Source organism: Drosophila biarmipes, chromosome 2R (assembly GCF_025231255.1).
Source record: "Drosophila biarmipes strain raj3 chromosome 2R, RU_DBia_V1.1, whole genome shotgun sequence".
NCBI classification, from domain to species: Eukaryota; Metazoa; Arthropoda; class Insecta; order Diptera; family Drosophilidae; genus Drosophila; species Drosophila biarmipes.
The window spans coordinates 21,059,788-21,075,851 of NC_066615.1; the positions used below are offsets into that span (position 1 = coordinate 21,059,788).

Genomic DNA, 16,064 nt, shown 5'->3' on the forward strand with positions numbered 1-16,064 from the left:
GGGGATAATGCTCTGCAGGATGGAATATAATATAAATATATACCTTTAAAAAGTATCTTACGCTTTTTTTAAATATCTCCTTCAAGAAAATCAGTAAAAACTTTGTTTTACAGCCTAGAAACTAAAAAATAATATAAAAATCAAGAAACATTCTTAAATTAATCCTTTTTCAAGACTAGCCTTTTTGAAATTAAAAATTTTAATAGTGTTTTATTGCTATTATTTCTTTATCAACATAGGTTAGGCATTTGAATCAAAATATGTTTGTATTCAACTTTAGTATTCTGGTAAAGAAAAGGTCCCCAATACATTTTTCACAGAAATCTTAAATAATTTGCTGTGATTTTTTAAAGTATTTCTTTGTCTTTTTATATCTCTCAAAGTTATTATTAATTATGTGTAATTAAATTGCTCCCAAAAACCTTCATTTTTACAGTTTTTGATTTAATTTATTAGTATCTCCCCTATCAATCACACTTTCTCATAGAACTATCTAAAACTTAAGCTTATCCTTGCCATGATGTCCATGGTGTCCGTGCCCATGCCCATGCCCACCGCCTCCTCCTCCGCCGCCGCCCACGACCACGGGCTTGACCACCACCACGGGCTTGACAATCACGGGTTTCACAAAGACCGGCTTGGGTTTCACGAACTTGGAGAGCAGCTGGCTGGGATCCTTCAAGAACTCCGGCTTTGGTGGCAACTTGGCGAGCAGCTGACTGGGATCAGGAAGCGGTGGCTTCGCTTTCGAGATCTTGGCCAGCAACTGGCTGGGATCCTTCAGGAAGTCCGGCTTGGGTGGCAGCTTGGCGAGCAGCTGACTGGGATCCGGAAGAGCCGGCTTGGTCTTCTGGATCGTCAGCGTGCCCCGGGCGCAGGCACATAGACAGAGTCCCACGACCAGGAGCGGCAGGTTCCTCTTCAGCAGTTCCATTGTGAGTGTGGCGGCCCAGTGAAGAAGGCATCTATTTATGATGGACGATGCTCTAGGGTCCGGTGTCCAGAGCTCATTGGCATGCCGCACCTGTCGGCCCGATCTTGGCGAGCTTTTATTCAAATTTCTGGCGCTCGAATGGATCGAATCTCTACATACGGCAGGCGGCGGCATTCCGCTCCACGCGTTCTGTCGGAAGAATCCCCCGAGTGTAAGTTGAATTCACAATTACCGGCTGACCAGGGCAGGGTTTTCCTTCTCGTAACTCTGCGCGCCATTTATTCATGATCGATCCGAGTTGGCATTCAGCCGGCGATCCGCGAGATACAAATCGGACTCGACATGACGTCTTTTGCTCCCGAGAACCAAGGCCTCCACTCGCATGCCTAACAAGCCGAGAAAAGTTGACATAATTTCTGAGTCCGAAGGCGGAAGTTGAAATGCTCAACGCCAAATTTAAATGTATTTAAGTATATTTAAATACGAGGCTTAAAGGTTTGCATTTTTAAGTCATCCATTTATTTTTTGTTAGATGAAAAGGGTAATAAGCTAAAAATACACACATGAAGATTTGTATTTTTGGTGATTATTTTTTAAACCTATTTTGTATTGTAAAAATACAATTTTAATAATAGCAATATGCTTTTTAAGCGAATATAATTCTGTTAGAGCTATACTTATAACTAGAATATTTGTATAAACATTTTTAAAGGTTTGTTATTATAGCAGGAACCTTTTTTTTTATTAAAGCAATTGATTTTGTTTTAAAATAAACGAATATAATAAGTAGAATGCAATTTCGTATGAAATATTTAATTTTTATGTCGATTTAAAACGCAACCCCCAAAAGTAGGCAACACTTAAAATTCAAATCGCAGACTATCGATTTCAACTATCGCAGGCGTAAATCGATAGCAGCACTTTCTTCCTCTTGCGTCCCTTTTCCAAAAACGACAACCCTGCTGGAAAAAAACAAATTATTGCAAACAAATCTGAATTATCAGAGAAAACTTAAATATAAGCTGACATGGACGACAGCGTAATACTGCTAGACGATTCACAGAACAGCGTGGAGATTGTGGAGGACGACGTCGAGGATGGGGAGCTGGAGGATGACATAGAATTCGTGCCGTGCGAGGAAGTGACCAAAAAGCAGGTCGAACCTGCCGCCAAAAGTGAGGAAAGTGAAACCAATAATTCCAGCCAGGTGGGTTATATATAAGGTGTATCCAGTACCGGGCTAAAGTCCACCATTCCCGCTTTCAGGATTCCCCCGAAGGGCAAGGGGATACCCTCATTTTCGAGGTGAGATTCCGCAGCGAGGAGCACTTCGCCAGTCTGCAGAAACAAATGCTTCAAGCCCTCCAAAGCACTTTCGGGAACAAGCAAATGGTCTTCCAGGAAAACCCAGCGGAACTGTCGGTAGCCGCCTTTGAGAAGAGCCAGGCGGCCACAGAGGCGCTGCAAGAGGACTCCCAGGACACCGAAGATCTCTTCCTGATCGACACTCAGCCAGCGGTCAAGCTGAATGCCGCCCAAGTTCCCTCCTACAAACGCTGCAACTCCGACGTCCTGGACGAGCAGACCGAGGCGCGAAAGAAACTGAAGGCGGAGGCGGTCAACAAGTGCTTCCGGCCCAAGGCGCAATCCTCCTGCTTCAACTGCGGCGACACGGATCACTCCCTGCGCGAGTGTCCCAAACCCAGGAACAATACCAGGATAATGCGGGCCCGCAAAAAGAACAGCCAGAGAACAGAGCGGTATCACGTGGACACAGAGCAGCGGTTTGGTCACATACGCCCGGGAAAGATAAGCACCAAGACGCGCCATGCCATGGGCTACAGCCGCGGCCAGTTGCCGTTCATGTTCTACCGCTTGAGAGTGCTGGGCTATCCCCCCGCTTGGCTGGAGGAGGCCAAGGTCCAGAGCTCGGGCATAGCTCTGTTTAACGCAGATGTAAGTTGGCCAGCCTTCTTATCAGCCAGACGGTAACTTTATCTCCTTTCAGGGCTCCGAGGTCATCAAATCAGACGACGAAGACGGAGAGTCGGACACCTTCAAGTACGACATCAACAAAATAGTCGAGTATCCGGGCTTCAATGTCCAGCCCTCTGGCAAGTTCTTCGATGTAAGTATGAACCCACGTGAAACCCACATCCTTTTCTAACAACCTAACATCCCCAGGACTTCAAGCACCACAATGTGCCGCCCTTCCAAGAGGCCCACTCCAAGGCGAACTTTATCAAATCGCTGGGCGAAAACGTGATCAACGGCTACAAGCGCAAGAAGCTGGTGGATCTGCCCGCCCCACACGACCAAGCTGCCGTCCCCAGCGAGGAGCAGACCAGCTTCGGCGACTACGACATGGAGCTGGTGGACGAATCAGAGGATCCACCACTGCCAGAACTAGCACCTCCGCCGCCACCGCCTCCGCCAGAAGAAGAGGACCAGGAACTCTCCGCTCGCTCACCATCGCCAAGTCTGGATGACCTAAAAGCCCAGCAGGAGAAGCTGCTGCAGCAACTGGAGTGTAATACGTCGCTGGACACGACGGCGAATGAATCGAAGTCACAGACTGACCTGGATGACACCGCTGAGATTTCGGAACCTGCTGTCAACTCCAAACACATCGAGCAGACGCAATCGGCTCCATCGACTCCATTCAAGGCCTCCTACGAGGGAACACCGCTGCTGAAATTCTCCGTCTACGATCGCCTGCCCGTGGGCGAGAACTTCAAGGTGGGCGTCAGCGATGTCATCAACTTTGAGAACCTGCCCGACTCCACGGGAAAGTACGAACAAATGAAGGGCCTGCTGAAAAACGTGCGCGAAAAGATGGTTAGGCTGCAGAATGAGAACTGACGAGTCCCAGGACGAACTCTCGCCCACCAAATGTACATTTTAAACACTAAAGCCTCTTGTACAAAACAAATACAAAACAAACGATTGTAGTTTTCCAAAGTGTTTTTCAAAAATTTCCAAATATGTTTGTTAATAAGCCTGTGTGTTAAGAGTGTGCCGTCTCGTGTTTTGTACAATGCTAGGGGTGTATATTTCGTCTAATTTGTGTAAACGTGCGAAAGGATGTCTTCTAGGTTGAAGTGAACAAATTACTTTCTCGATCGCGGGAGAAATAACAAAACAAGGAAATGCAAATTGCGAATTGTGTTGTAGAAGCTCCGGCTTGGCAGAGGCTGGACAGGAATCCTCGGCGACACCTAGTTGATGGCCGGCGGAGGAGGCTGCGGTGGCGGCGGCCCGTCCTGGTTGTCGCGTCGCACGCCGGCCGGCTTGTTGCTGGTCAGGTTGCCCCAGGTACTCGGATTCAGTATGTACATGAACATGGCCACGATCAAGAAGATCATGGCGACGGTGAAGCCGCTGTCGTCGCCGCGTCCTGCGACAGGCGCCTGCCGCGCAGTGCGTCCGCTGACTGGAAAAAGATGGATTGGGATTAGAGCGAGTCCTTTTGGGAAATTCAAATCCCTATAAGTAAACATTGCATACTTTTTGGCAACCTTATACTGAGTCAACTTTGCGCTTGTAATCTTTAAACTAAGCAATTATTAGGAAACTTGGTACGTGGTTAGGTATAGGCAAATCAAGGATTTGGTCCTAAGTCAAAACCATAAACCTCTAAAACTACGGCTGTAGTATTCCCTTACAATACACTCCGTTTTCTTAAATGTTTTAGAACAGAGGCGAGCTTATCACATAAAATTCTACACTCTGCGTTTCCTGACTCACATTCAGATAGAGCAGATTCATTGTTTTAAGTTTAGGAAGCTAAATTGTTAGATTACGCTTAAGAGCCACTTCTTCAAGTTGGACTGCACTCACCATCGAAGCACTCGGTGTCTGTACAGGCGTTCTGGTTCTGGCGAATCTGTAAGACAGGATATTGGATCAGGAATAAGGGAACCCATAGCTTCGGAACTCACAAAGTTGATAAGCCGCTGCATCGCGTACTCCTGCGACCAGACGCACTCGCAGCCATCAAAGTCGTCGGACATGGTTTCGGTTGAGCTTCCTGAGCCTGATCAGCGCTGCGGAGATCGAAGTTGGTTATACGGGGGCGAACTAGAAGATATGTGGTGTATGGTTATTTTATTGTGTTCTGCTGCCACTGACGTGTCTTTCCGACGAGCAGAGAACGAAGAGCAGTGTTTTCAAACAAAACGAGCTCAACTGCGACTAATTTGCCAGCAATCGAGTTATAATATGCACACATGTGTGCCAGCAGGGCTCCGATAAAGGGGGTTTGGGCTCGCGAGCGTGGGCTTGCAAGGGGGCGGTACGTACTGGGCGGTCTGCGACCGAGTGCAATTTGAGTCAAGCACAAAACAGTTTCAATTTTGGGGCAGTTGGCAAAATAGTATGTTTGACAGCAAACTCCAACCTAAAAAAGAAATCAAAGCTCCACAAAGTCCACCCCAACACTTTCCCATAGAGTGGTCCCACACATACGTAAGCTCCGAAAGTCTTCTGTATAAGTATCACGATTATCAAAAATGAAAAAAAAGCGCAAGCAAGACGACGAGTTTTAATTACCCCCAGACACAGAGCGCTTATCAGAGTTAATTACGAGGTCTTTTCGCTGGGAGCTTCGATTTTGGAACCCGAACCACCCTGAAAACCTTATCTACTTTGCGAAAACGTAAACACAACTTCCCATTTGTTTTTGTTTTTCCAAAGGGAGGCGTAAACAAACGCTCTTTTGGGGGCGTTGGGCAATTAAATAGCGTTACCTCCTAAAACCTCGCACTCAAGAGGGCACCTTGGTCGCGTTTTTGATTAAATTACAGTCCACTTTCACCCCCGCAGCGTAATAATTATATTTTTTCTTACTGGAATGGGAATTGGAAATACTTAATTGCACATTTGATAGTGCTGGGCAGCGACCACAAGGAAATCGATAAACTACTAGTGTTGGAAAGGTCCACTTTGGAAATGCCGCCAAATATATATTTTTAAATTTTAGAATCTGAAGTATTTCTTTTCTAATCTTATTTTAAAATTAAAAAAATATATATACGACCATCAGATCTAAATAAATAACATAGCAATTAATACATTTTTCCAAGTTCCAACAGTATTGTCTATAGTCATTAGCTTATCAATTAACTTATTAACTATAGCAAAAAAGAGTTTTGCCCTGTCATGGGGCATTGAAACCCTCCTATAAAAGCTGCCCTTCGCCGCTTAATGTCTATTAAAATGTTCCTCTTTTTATTGGCGGTAGTTCTTCTCCAGTTGGTTGGTGCTTCTCATTTGGAATCCAGCCAAGTGCTCCGTGAACTTAATCAAGCTTTTCAAATGGAGCTCAATGTGTTCATTGATTTTAAGGATTTTGGAGCCTTGAGTGTACTCCATAGCCTGGACACTCCCAGAATTCTACTGTCTTCAAGTTCAAAAGAAGCTAAAGAACTTCGAATCCTTGGAAACTTCACAGAAAGAGCCCTTATCCTGGTTGAACTAAAAGATTTTGGACTAGATACGCAGGTGGCCAAACTACTGCCTCGTCTGTTGGATAAACTCCATGAGTTACATATAGCATTTCTGAGCTTGGAGGAACCAGCGTTCTCGAAACAAGAACTTTACACCTACTGCTTTAAAGAGGGTTTTATCAATGTGATATTGATCCACGGCAAGGACCTCTACAGCTATCTGCCTTATCCAACCATCCAACCGATTAAGCTCGTAAACATCTCGGAATACCTCAATCGAGGAAGGATCATTCGCAACTTTAAGGGCCATCCCGTGCGCTCACTTCGAACCACATTAGCTCCGCGGGATTTTGAGTACTTCAACGACAAGAACGACCTGGTCCGGGCAGGATATTTGTTTGCGGCCATCAAGGAGCTTGCTTATCGCTATAATGCCACCCTGGAGGACGTACCCTTGCCCGACGCAACGGAATACGAAGTGTACGCAGTCATATATCACATGCTAGTTACGAAAAAGATCGACATTATTGGTTATTTTGTGGAATTCAAATGGGGTGTAGCCTACACAGCACCACTCTCCATCATCCCCCAGTACTTCATGGTGCCCCAAGCCCGACCCATTTCCAGCTATCTGTATTACTCCCGACCCTTCAGTTGGACTCTGTGGTTGGTCGTTATATCCACTGTTCTCTACGGCACTCTGATGCTATATCTGACTTCAGGAGGAGCCGGAAACGAGATCGGGGAGTGCCTGCTGCATAGCCTCAGCCACATCCTGTACAATTGCCACCAAAAAATCAGAGCTGCTGGTTGGAGAGACACAGCTATCCATGCACTCCTAACGATCGCGGGCTTTGTACTCACCAATATCTATCTGGCCACGCTCTCCAGTATCCTCACGTCGGGCCTGTACGAGGCGGAGTACAGTACGCTGGAGGAACTGGCCCGTGCTCCGTACCCCAGTCTGCACGACGAGTTCTACAAGAAGCAGTTGCAATCGAATGCCTTGGTTCCCGAGGCCCTGCGGCGGAACAGCCTGACCCTGAATGCCACCCTGCTGAAGGCCTATCGCGATGGCCTCAACACCAGCTACATGTATTTGCTGTACGAGGATCGCCTGGAGCTGATCCTGATGCAGCAGTACCTGCTGAAGACGCCGCGCTTCTACATGATACGCCAGAGAGTGGGCTTTGCCCTCGAGTCCTTTTGCGTGTCGAATAGTTTGCCGTACTTGCAGATGACCAGTGAGTTCATGAGGCGGCTGCAGGAGCACGGCATCAACATCAAAATGAAGGCGGACACCTTCCGGGTGCTGATCCAGCAGGGCATCTACACCCTGATGCGGGATGATGAGCCTCCGGCTAAGGCGTTCGACCTGGACTACTATTTCTTCGCTTTCGTCTTGTGGGCCGTGGGCCTGGTTGCTGCCCTTTTGATTTTTTTCGTGGAGGTGGTTAAAAGGAAATAAGGGATAATGAACTGGTTATATTACTCTCTCTAAGATCTACCTTACGTAAACTCTTTCATCTAGCGCTCTATACGAAAAAAAAAATAATAACAAGAAGTAACATTTTTATCTTATGCTTTAAATGCTTTTTTACCATCTATAAAACGACCTGCGATTTATATTCTGTATTTAGTAAAGCAAGCTTACTCAATAGCGACTCCGACTCAAACCAAGTTTCCTTGTTTTGTTGGGTGGCATGCAAATAGGGGACATGTCCTCTGCATTCTGTCTCAGGCTCTTGGAGTCCTTGGCTTGGTTCGAGTTCCTGTCAGCGAGCGGAGTACTTGTCGAAGCCGGCATGGGAGCAAATCGGGGTTTTGCCGGAGTAATTGTTGTCCCCGCAGAAGTTCCAGCCGCCGTGCTGCTCTTCTTGCGCAATTTGCTTAATGAGAGGAGATTGCGGCGAGCTATCACGGAAGTCTTGGTGCTCTGGTCCAGCGGCGATAGACCTGCCAGTTGGGATAGTGAGGCATGGATCTCCTGCGACTGGGGGGGCGTTCCGAGCTCACTCTGGCAGGACTTTGTCTTTGTTAATTGCCTGCTGCCCTGCGGAGGATTTTGCTCTGGTGATTTCCGTTCTCTATGACGCCTTTTGCTCGAGGGAATGCCGTCGGAGGTGTCCCTTCTACGCTTGGGTGTTATCACACTTGAGTCATTCTTACAATCTAAATTATTTTGCGTTCGCTGCGAAAGCCTGGGAAATATGGAGTCGTTGGTGTTTTCGTCCCTGGAAAAGTAAAGGTCATCGTTTGTTTCGAAGCCAAGGAGCTCCTCCACAGATACTTGATCAGAACTGTTTGAGGATTTCTCATGATTCTCTGATATTTCCATTGGAGTCGCTTTTTGCACATCTTCCATTAACTTAGCTGCTTTATTTCTCATCTCCTCTGAAATTTCGATGCGTTTGTTTGACGCTGTTAGGAAGCCAATGAATTGTGTTGTTCCTTCGGCCGGACTTTCCTTTAGGACACTTCCATTAGTCTGCTGATCATCACAGGAAAGTATTTTCTTAATAGTTTCTCCTCCTGCCACTTCGGCCATCAACTTGGCAGCTTTATTTTTCATCTCTTCAGAAATCACAATTGGTTTGTTTGAGGCTGTGCGAAAGCCGGCAAACTCGGACTCATTCCCGGTTTCCTTGTGCACAGTTGTGCTTGGTTGACTAACTTCGGCAGCTTCAACCTCAGCTATTAACTGGGCAGCCTTTCTTTTCATTTCTTCCGATATTTCGATGGGCTTATTTGAGGCTGTTTTGAATCCCACAAACTCGGTTGAACCCATGACTTGGCTGTTGTTACCCGAATATGCTTGAGTATGTGAGCTACGCCTTTGACTAGGCTGGTATAAACCGGATTCCACTTCGGCGATTAACTTATCTCCCATTATTCGCATTTCTTCCGGCACTTCTAAAAATTTGTATGGTGTTTTTCGAAAGCCAACAAGCTGCGGAATAGTCTTCGACTGAGTTTTACTAGGAGTCTTCTTTTCAGGAAGCTCAATCTCTTTGGCCTTCTGGGTGACAGTAAGTTTAATCGAAGTTGATGGAACATCTGGAAAATCAATGGGTTGCCATTCGCTAAAAGCAATGTCCTCCAAAAATGCCTCATCCTTCGATTGACTTGGCTGTTCTGTAGTTTTAAACTGGGCTATAAACATGGCTCCTTTCCTTTCCATCTCTTCGGTCATCTTAATCGCTTTGTTTGAAGCTGTTTTAAAGCCAACGAAATCTGAGGAATTCGAGTCCTCGTGACCTTGCTTTGTTTGGACTGTAGCCTTGAACTGGGCTATGAACATGGCTCCTTTCCTTTCCATCTCTTCGGTCATCTCAATTGGTTTGTTAGAAGCTGTTTTAAAGCCCACGAAATCTGACGAATTTATGTCCTCGTGATCGTGGTCTGTTTGGTCTGTAGCTTTGAACTGGGCTAAGAACATGGCTCCTTTCTTTTCCATCTCTTCTGTTATCTTAATCGCTTTGTTTGAGGCTGTTCGAAAGCCCACATCCTTGGAATCTTGTTCTTGCTGATGTGTTTCACCTGCTTCCAAATCAGCTAATAACTTAGCAGCTCTGTTTTGCATTTCCTTAGAAACCTCAATTGGTTTGTCGGAATTTTCTCCTCCCTTAAGTACTGTCTGAGAATTGAGCCCCAATTTAACGATCTCTTGCGCGGACTTTTTGGTTTCTTCTAGGGATTTATCAGGGACATCCATTTCAACTAGCCACTCACTGATTGGAATGTCATCTAATACTGAGATATCCTCGTTCTCTACCTTCAAGGCGGCAGTTTCCGTTTTTAATTGATTCACATTTGGTTTCGAATCCTCAACATCTAATGACATCTTCTCAGTGTTGTAGTCCTCCAAGAAGGAGTCCGCTTCAGACCATTCTTCGCATTTGATATCTGTAAATAAAACTGGATTTATTTTATGATCTATTGATAGGATTAATTTAACTCTAACCCAATTGTGAGTGCGAAATGGTGGTAGGTTGCCGAATATCTCCAAACAGTGTGTCACCCATTGATCCTGGAGCTGTAAAATAGAATAAATAAGAATTTTCTTAAATTTTAGTAACTTTATACCTTGAGGCTTGATATCACAGATTTGGGAGGCCTCGAATGTGAAGCCGTTCTCCAGCAAGTCATCTTTCAGGCTCTGCATTTCAGTATTTGTACACTCGGCAGATGAATTTGTGTCTGAAAGACCGTTTTGAAGTTCCCGGGAACACGAGGGTTTCTCAGAATCCCTTCTTGCCTTAGAGGGAAGATCTATTTTAGGATTGGAGCCTGTGCTGCTCAGGGAAAAGTATTGACTTAGGTTCTGCAGATTTTCGCGTATCTTTTGCGATGTATTAACATCCATGTCGCAAACAACAGATAAGGAAGTAGTATTTAGATCCTCCTGCACCGATAGGCCCGAGGAGCAGCTAAGACGATCCTGTTCTTCGTTTTCCACTACTGCAGGCAATTCCTCCTCTTTGGGAACCCTCCTTTTGCAGTAGGTTTTGATCCGTTTACGGCGAAACCGAAACCATGGTTCAGACTCGCAGGGTGGTTCATCCTCGTCCTCCACATACGTTGGAGATGAGCAGAAGTCCCTCAGGATGTTCTCGACCACCTCTTCGGGCGTGGGATCGCAATGGACCAGGAGAAGATCCTCCAAGGCGACGAAGTCACTGCTGTCAGCCAGCCTGCGGTTGTGACCTTGATCTCGTCGCACCCTCAAGCTATTCTGGCGATCTGCCTGGTATATTTTGGCCATTTCAGTCATTATATTACCCGGTAATCCACGACTGCCAGGCTCTTCCACTGCTGATTTTTCGCCAGTATGGGATTCCTTCTCTCGGGAAAGCTTGTTGGTTGCATAGGCTTTATCCTTCTTCGTCACAGGAGTCGATGGGGTCCGATCCTGGTCCATTGTTCCTCCTAATTAGCGTGTTAAAACAAAAATAAACAAGTGTAATGTTATTGTGGTTGCACTTCAATAGGCAAGCAGGCGCGAAAACAATCGATACATTAGAGAGGAGGCAGAGGAAATATGACCGCTCTGCAAAGTATCGATGTCTTATTTAATTAAGCTCGTATTATTTATTGATACTTACATGAGAAAGTAGAAAGTAATTCAATTACATTTTTGAGTTAATCAAAGTATACATTAATTTATTATTTCATCACTAGCGGTAAGCTATCGATAGACCTGGGCGACTAGCAACTCCCGATACCGATAGCCCTGCATCGGTGGGGAAAGCCGTTTCACCGTCTGGTAACACTGGAGTAGCGACAATTTTTGCATATAATACAATTAAATAATAAAGGGCGACCGCCGAAGCTGCAAAACCTGGTTTTATACTGCTGCAATTGCTGAAGAATCTAGTTTAGGTGCCACTCGCGAGAAAACCAGAAAGTGCTGTGCGAAGTCGAACCAAGAGCCCCCAAGAAAAAGAAGCAGAAAGAAGAAGAAAAGTGAAAGCCCCCAGAAAAAGTACAAAAGAGCAAGAGAGAGAGAAAGAGCAAGTAGAAAGAGAGGGTGAAAAGAGTCTGGGCGAAAAACGATTTTTTCAGAGAACACCGCGAATTTTTGGTCATATTCCGTGTGCAAGACCTGGTAAGTGGGCATTTGACCGGATCCAATCTGATTGGAAGCGGGAATAATCCAGAGTCCGGTTGGCAGGTAATACGGGAAGCGGCGAAGGAACAGCAGCAGGAACAGAACAGGAGCAGCAGCACTACCAGGACCAGAACGCCGTCAAGATTCTCGGGCCCATCTACAGCGGTATCCAAAACCACGGCCACCAGGACGCAGAAGCCACCGCTACCTACCGCTACAGCAGCCACAGCACTCCACTAGCCGCCACCACGCTCCACAAACAGCCAGCAGCCATCATGTTCGTCAACTCGATGACGTTCCGCGGCAATCCGGCGAACTACCACCAGCAGCAGCCGGCTCTGAACCATCACACGCTGGCCGCTGCGCACCACCAGCAGCAGCTGCACCACCACCATCACCTGGGCCACGTCGGCGCCGTCCTGGGTCGGCATGGCGGGCACAACTCGCTGGGCAGCGGGCACACGTCCAGCTCCTCGCACTCGGCTAACGTGGGCGCCAACGTGGGTGTGGGCGTGGGCGGCGGAGCCCTGGCCAGCGGCTCCACCGGAGGCAGTGGTGGCGGCAACAGCTCCCCGGACAGCGGCAAGATCTATATAAAGAACCTGGAGCGGTCCATCGACAACAAGGCGGTGTACGACACGTTCTCGGTGTTCGGCAACATCCTCAACTGCAATGTGGCCAAGGACGAGGATGGCAACTCGCGCGGCTATGGGTTCGTGCATTTCGACTCAGAGGAGGCCGCCCGGGCGGCCATCGAGAAGGTGAACGGGATGCTGTGCAATAACCAGAAGGTGCATGTGGTGAAGTTCATACCACGGCGGGACCGGGAGCAGGAGAAGGCCACGCACTTCAAGAACCTGTACGTGAAGAACCTCAGCGAGGAGTTCACCGAGCAGCACTTGCGCGAGATGTTCGAGCCCTACGGCCGCATCACCAGTCACAAGGTACGTTGTTTGGTCTCCTCGCTTTCCCATCCCATTCCACCCGAGCGGGGGTGTGAGCTGGGCCGGGTGGTTGGACGTCAACCATGTGGCACAGTTTCTCACGCTCTTAAATCCTCTCTTGGCCCGTTGCTGCGCATGCCTAAGGAGTCGTAACTCCGCGTGGTGGCAGCAGCGGGGGAGGAGGAGATTCCTTTGGGCCCATCTGTGCGGATTTGTTTATAGTATCGTTTTGCCTTCTCCGATCATTTCAGCTCATGCTGGACGAGGAGGGGCGCTCCCGCCGCTTCGGTTTCGTGGCGTTCGAGAACCCACAGTCGGCGCTGGCCGCCGTGATTGGCCTGCATGGCAAGCAGCTGGGCGACAACAAGTTTTTGTACGTGGCAAGAGCTCTGAGCAAGGCCGAGCGGCAGCAGGAGATCAATCGCAAGCTGGAGGAGCGCAAGCGCCAGAAGGCCGGCCAGATATTCTACTACTAAGGCGACAACGGCGGAGGCAGCTGATCCAAGGACATCGCTAGGAGTTGACTCAGAACCCACACACATACAATATACACCCATATATAAACCTATATAGATATTTACGAGAAATTGTATCGAGCAGCTAGGCGAACAGGCAGCAGGCGGGCAGGATGCAACTCCTGCACATATACATTTAGACGTAGGCAAAAGTGTTGCAACACAGTTGAAATTTATAGAAACACACAGGAGCATAAGATACGGAAGCGAAAGCGGAAGGAGAAGCGAATACGAACTCTCAATCGAAAGGATTTTCTAGACATTAGGACAAAAAGTTTCTTAGCACTCACTAGCGTTTTTTTGGACTTAGATGTTTGTCTTTACTGTTGAATTTAGTGAGCAAAGCAGAGGCTTCGCTGTCAGCTTCTCGCCTAAAGAACACATTGCGTACACGTATTTCGAAATGTATTTACCCACACACCAGGCCGACATTCACACAGGCCCCTTGGCATTAAGTCTAGATCGTGCGATCGCAACTAGAGCTACGCCCAGCCGAGTCCTGGGCGACATATGAATATTTACACATACCTATTATATATTAAAACCAAACTAAACCAACAAAAACCACAAAAAAACCAAAACAAAAAAAGGAAAATGAAAAAAAAAACAATTGATGTAACCCCTATTAACAATTGAAGCACTCACTCTACATATATATTTAACGTAAAACCACACGCTGTAGTTAAAAAGCGTTTATAATACTCACACACTCTACGCTATAACTAATACTTTTGACGAGGAATCAAGTGCAACCATTGCGAAAGCGAACCCTACACGTAATTTATATAGTAGACGCAAATGCGGAGGAAAGAGTAGATCGGAGCTGAGCAGATAATGAACTAGCAGGAGGGCCCAGCGCCGCTCCTGCGGACAGTACATGAGTATTAAAATTTTAGCAATTACAAGACATTTTTGTAATTAATTGTACATTGTTTCAAGTAGCAAACACGAAAATGAAACCACAAAACAGGACCGCAAGACAGCCGTAATGTAACGAAGGGAAATCTAATTGAATATAACCAATCCAAAAGTGTACACAATGCAATGTTTAAAATCTTTTAGAATATTATTATGGATACAAGGCACGAGACAAAACCCTAAAAACAAGAAAGGCACTTTTAAGGCAGGCGCGTGTACAAGTTCGGCCCACGGCAAATGAAACCGAAATGAAAGCAAATACATACATAATTTAAGATTATTGAGCTTAATTTTTAAAATGTTTCCAGGAACAGAAAACGAAAGTAAAAAGAGAAAACAAAAATGTTAAGAAACCAAACAATGCTAAACTCACTCGAAATTTGTAAGATTCAAGTCTTGCGTCTAGACATACACACAATGTATAGTTAAAACAGTACCACAAGCGAACAAAAATGAAATTACATAAAAATAGTTATAATGATGGCAATATTTAGGATGGCATAATTAATGTAACCCTCATTTGACAATATTTATTTTTCATTTTCCATTACATTTTATTTCGAGCTTAGGTTGCCCGCTCCCCCTGAACTTTGGCCTTCGATCCAAAGGGACTTTGACCCGGGGAGCGGGCGATGTTACGATTCTAGTTTCCAGGACAAAAGTAGGATTAGGCCTCCACACTGTAACTCACACAGAACATATGCAATATGAATTTACAAGACAACAAAAGAAAATTATGCAATTGAATAATATTTACACAAATGTACAAAACAAAAGAAAGAAATGAAATTTATTTTCCTTTGCCAAGCAAATGCGACATACTTCTTATTATTATTACAAATTATAATTGTAATTGAAACTTAATTTTTTTGGTAATTGCTTTTGCAGAATTTACCTAAAAACAAAATAAACGACAACAAAAAGAAGAACAAACAAAAACCCAAAGGAGAACCCTTTTATAGTGCTAAATTTTTAGAGAGTACAAGAAATGTTAATTGAGTCTTACAAAATTAATTGATAAACCACTCAAGTCGAGTCCCACTGCGAACACGCAACACCACATGAAACTTACTCGATTTTGCACATTTGCTAAATGAGACATTACAACACCTGCATTCGAATTCGATTTCACTCACGAGAACCTAGTTTTTATTTAAATTTTTGCTTGGACTGGGGTGTGTGTGCCCCGCGAAGGTCCCATTTTAATGACTAGCGAACCCCACGCAAGAAGCACAGATAATACTGACACAGATGGCGTATAATATATGCATTATATATGTAATTCCATTGAAACGAAAATCCTAATTATAACATATTACAAATACCTACTTATTAACAAACCTAAAAACAAAAACCAAGCGAAAATGAACAAGAAATGGAAAAACATTTAATGATGAAAATCAAGATGCAGTGAGCAGAGACATGTGAAACTTGAATAAAAATGCTTTTGCAAAAAGTGTTTGAAATTGCGACCCGGCGTTTATTTTATAGATTTTAAGGATCAAAGTTATTAGTTATGAGTTAGAATGGTTTTCTTTTCGATTTCATTTGAAACGAAGTGTAGAAATGTAGTTTAATCTGTTTCAGTTGCGGAAAGGCAGGTGTTCAGCTCGTTCCGTTTGGCAAAGAACTCCACTTTAGATGGAGCTATCTCGAAGATATCCGGGTTCCAGGCCAACACATCCGTACCAACAG

At 45.5% G+C, this 16,064-nt stretch overlaps 6 protein-coding genes across 13 annotated transcripts; 3 read left to right on the top strand and 3 right to left on the bottom strand.

Annotated features, from left to right (window-relative positions):
* Window positions 1-427: 427 nt before the first annotated feature.
* On the bottom strand, window positions 428-949 carry LOC108022307 (insulinoma-associated protein 1). The gene has a single exon (XM_017091167.3). It carries the CDS (start codon window positions 932-934, stop codon window positions 494-496), a length of 441 nt encoding a protein of 146 aa, XP_016946656.1. The 5' UTR covers window positions 935-949; the 3' UTR covers window positions 428-493.
* A 911-nt stretch (window positions 950-1,860) lies between these two features.
* On the top strand, window positions 1,861-3,895 carry LOC108022755 (zinc finger CCHC domain-containing protein 8 homolog). The gene is made up of 4 exons (XM_017091853.3): window positions 1,861-2,141; window positions 2,201-2,890; window positions 2,943-3,062; window positions 3,119-3,895. Exons 1-4 carry the CDS (start codon window positions 1,962-1,964, stop codon window positions 3,794-3,796), a joined length of 1,668 nt encoding a protein of 555 aa, XP_016947342.1. The 5' UTR covers window positions 1,861-1,961; the 3' UTR covers window positions 3,797-3,895.
* Window positions 3,881-5,843, bottom strand: LOC108022756 (small integral membrane protein 14). Of its 6 annotated transcripts, none has more exons than XM_044091806.2 (4): window positions 5,783-5,843; window positions 4,876-4,980; window positions 4,775-4,820; window positions 3,881-4,367 (listed from the first exon to the last, which is right to left on the bottom strand). In XM_044091806.2, the coding sequence occupies exons 2-4, from the start codon at window positions 4,945-4,947 to the stop codon at window positions 4,153-4,155; spliced, it is 333 nt and encodes a 110-aa protein (XP_043947741.1). In that variant the 5' UTR covers window positions 4,948-4,980; window positions 5,783-5,843; the 3' UTR covers window positions 3,881-4,152. The 6 variants fall into 6 exon arrangements, with proteins under 6 accessions (XP_043947741.1, XP_016947346.1, XP_016947343.1 ...); XM_017091857.3 differs by having other exon boundaries at window positions 5,683-5,843; XM_017091854.3 differs by having other exon boundaries at window positions 4,876-5,014; window positions 5,683-5,833.
* A 199-nt stretch (window positions 5,844-6,042) lies between these two features.
* Window positions 6,043-7,892, top strand: LOC108022754 (uncharacterized). Its single transcript, XM_017091852.3, has one exon. The coding sequence runs from the start codon at window positions 6,140-6,142 to the stop codon at window positions 7,847-7,849; it is 1,710 nt and encodes a 569-aa protein (XP_016947341.1). The 5' UTR covers window positions 6,043-6,139; the 3' UTR covers window positions 7,850-7,892.
* Window positions 7,356-11,503, bottom strand: LOC108022108 (breast cancer type 2 susceptibility protein homolog). 3 transcript variants are annotated; one of them, XM_044091804.2, is made up of 4 exons: window positions 10,468-11,364; window positions 10,346-10,417; window positions 8,036-10,287; window positions 7,356-7,810 (listed from the first exon to the last, which is right to left on the bottom strand). In XM_044091804.2, exons 1-3 carry the CDS (start codon window positions 11,300-11,302, stop codon window positions 8,036-8,038), a joined length of 3,159 nt encoding a protein of 1,052 aa, XP_043947739.1. In that variant the 5' UTR covers window positions 11,303-11,364; the 3' UTR covers window positions 7,356-7,810. The 3 variants fall into 3 exon arrangements, with proteins under 3 accessions (XP_043947739.1, XP_050743185.1, XP_043947740.1); XM_050887228.1 differs by lacking the exon at window positions 7,356-7,810 and adding an exon at window positions 7,900-7,916; XM_044091805.2 differs by lacking the exon at window positions 7,356-7,810 and adding an exon at window positions 11,487-11,503 and having other exon boundaries at window positions 7,933-10,287; window positions 10,468-11,310.
* Window positions 11,504-11,612: 109 nt separating this feature from the next.
* On the top strand, window positions 11,613-15,841 carry LOC108022872 (polyadenylate-binding protein). The gene is made up of 3 exons (XM_017092062.3): window positions 11,613-11,989; window positions 12,056-12,936; window positions 13,188-15,841. Exons 2-3 carry the CDS (start codon window positions 12,268-12,270, stop codon window positions 13,410-13,412), a joined length of 894 nt encoding a protein of 297 aa, XP_016947551.1. The 5' UTR covers window positions 11,613-11,989; window positions 12,056-12,267; the 3' UTR covers window positions 13,413-15,841.
* The last annotated feature ends 223 nt before the right edge of the window (window positions 15,842-16,064 follow it).

Bases quoted from the DNA above. Each gene is read 5' to 3' on its own strand.
- LOC108022307 (XM_017091167.3), bottom strand. From the start codon at position 934: ATGGAACTGCTGAAGAGGAACCTGCCGCTCCTGGTCGTGGGACTCTGT.
- LOC108022755 (XM_017091853.3), top strand. From the start codon at position 1,962: ATGGACGACAGCGTAATACTGCTAGACGATTCACAGAACAGCGTGGAG. The intron at 2,891-2,942 runs GTAAGTTGGCCA...ATCTCCTTTCAG, and splicing joins TAGCTCTGTTTAACGCAGAT to GGCTCCGAGGTCATCAAATC. The intron at 3,063-3,118 runs GTAAGTATGAAC...TAACATCCCCAG, and splicing joins CCTCTGGCAAGTTCTTCGAT to GACTTCAAGCACCACAATGT.
- LOC108022756 (XM_044091806.2), bottom strand. From the start codon at position 4,947: ATGTCCGACGACTTTGATGGCTGCGAGTGCGTCTGGTCGCAGGAGTAC. The intron at 4,821-4,875 runs GTGAGTTCCGAA...CCTGTCTTACAG, and splicing joins TGCAGCGGCTTATCAACTTT to ATTCGCCAGAACCAGAACGC. The intron at 4,368-4,774 runs GTGAGTGCAGTC...ATCTTTTTCCAG, and splicing joins AGACACCGAGTGCTTCGATG to TCAGCGGACGCACTGCGCGG.
- LOC108022754 (XM_017091852.3), top strand. From the start codon at position 6,140: ATGTCTATTAAAATGTTCCTCTTTTTATTGGCGGTAGTTCTTCTCCAG.
- LOC108022108 (XM_044091804.2), bottom strand. From the start codon at position 11,302: ATGGACCAGGATCGGACCCCATCGACTCCTGTGACGAAGAAGGATAAA. The intron at 10,418-10,467 runs GTATAAAGTTAC...TCTATTTTACAG, and splicing joins CTGTGATATCAAGCCTCAAG to CTCCAGGATCAATGGGTGAC. The intron at 10,288-10,345 runs GTTAGAGTTAAA...TTTTATTTACAG, and splicing joins CATTTCGCACTCACAATTGG to ATATCAAATGCGAAGAATGG.
- LOC108022872 (XM_017092062.3), top strand. From the start codon at position 12,268: ATGTTCGTCAACTCGATGACGTTCCGCGGCAATCCGGCGAACTACCAC. The intron at 12,937-13,187 runs GTACGTTGTTTG...CGATCATTTCAG, and splicing joins GCCGCATCACCAGTCACAAG to CTCATGCTGGACGAGGAGGG.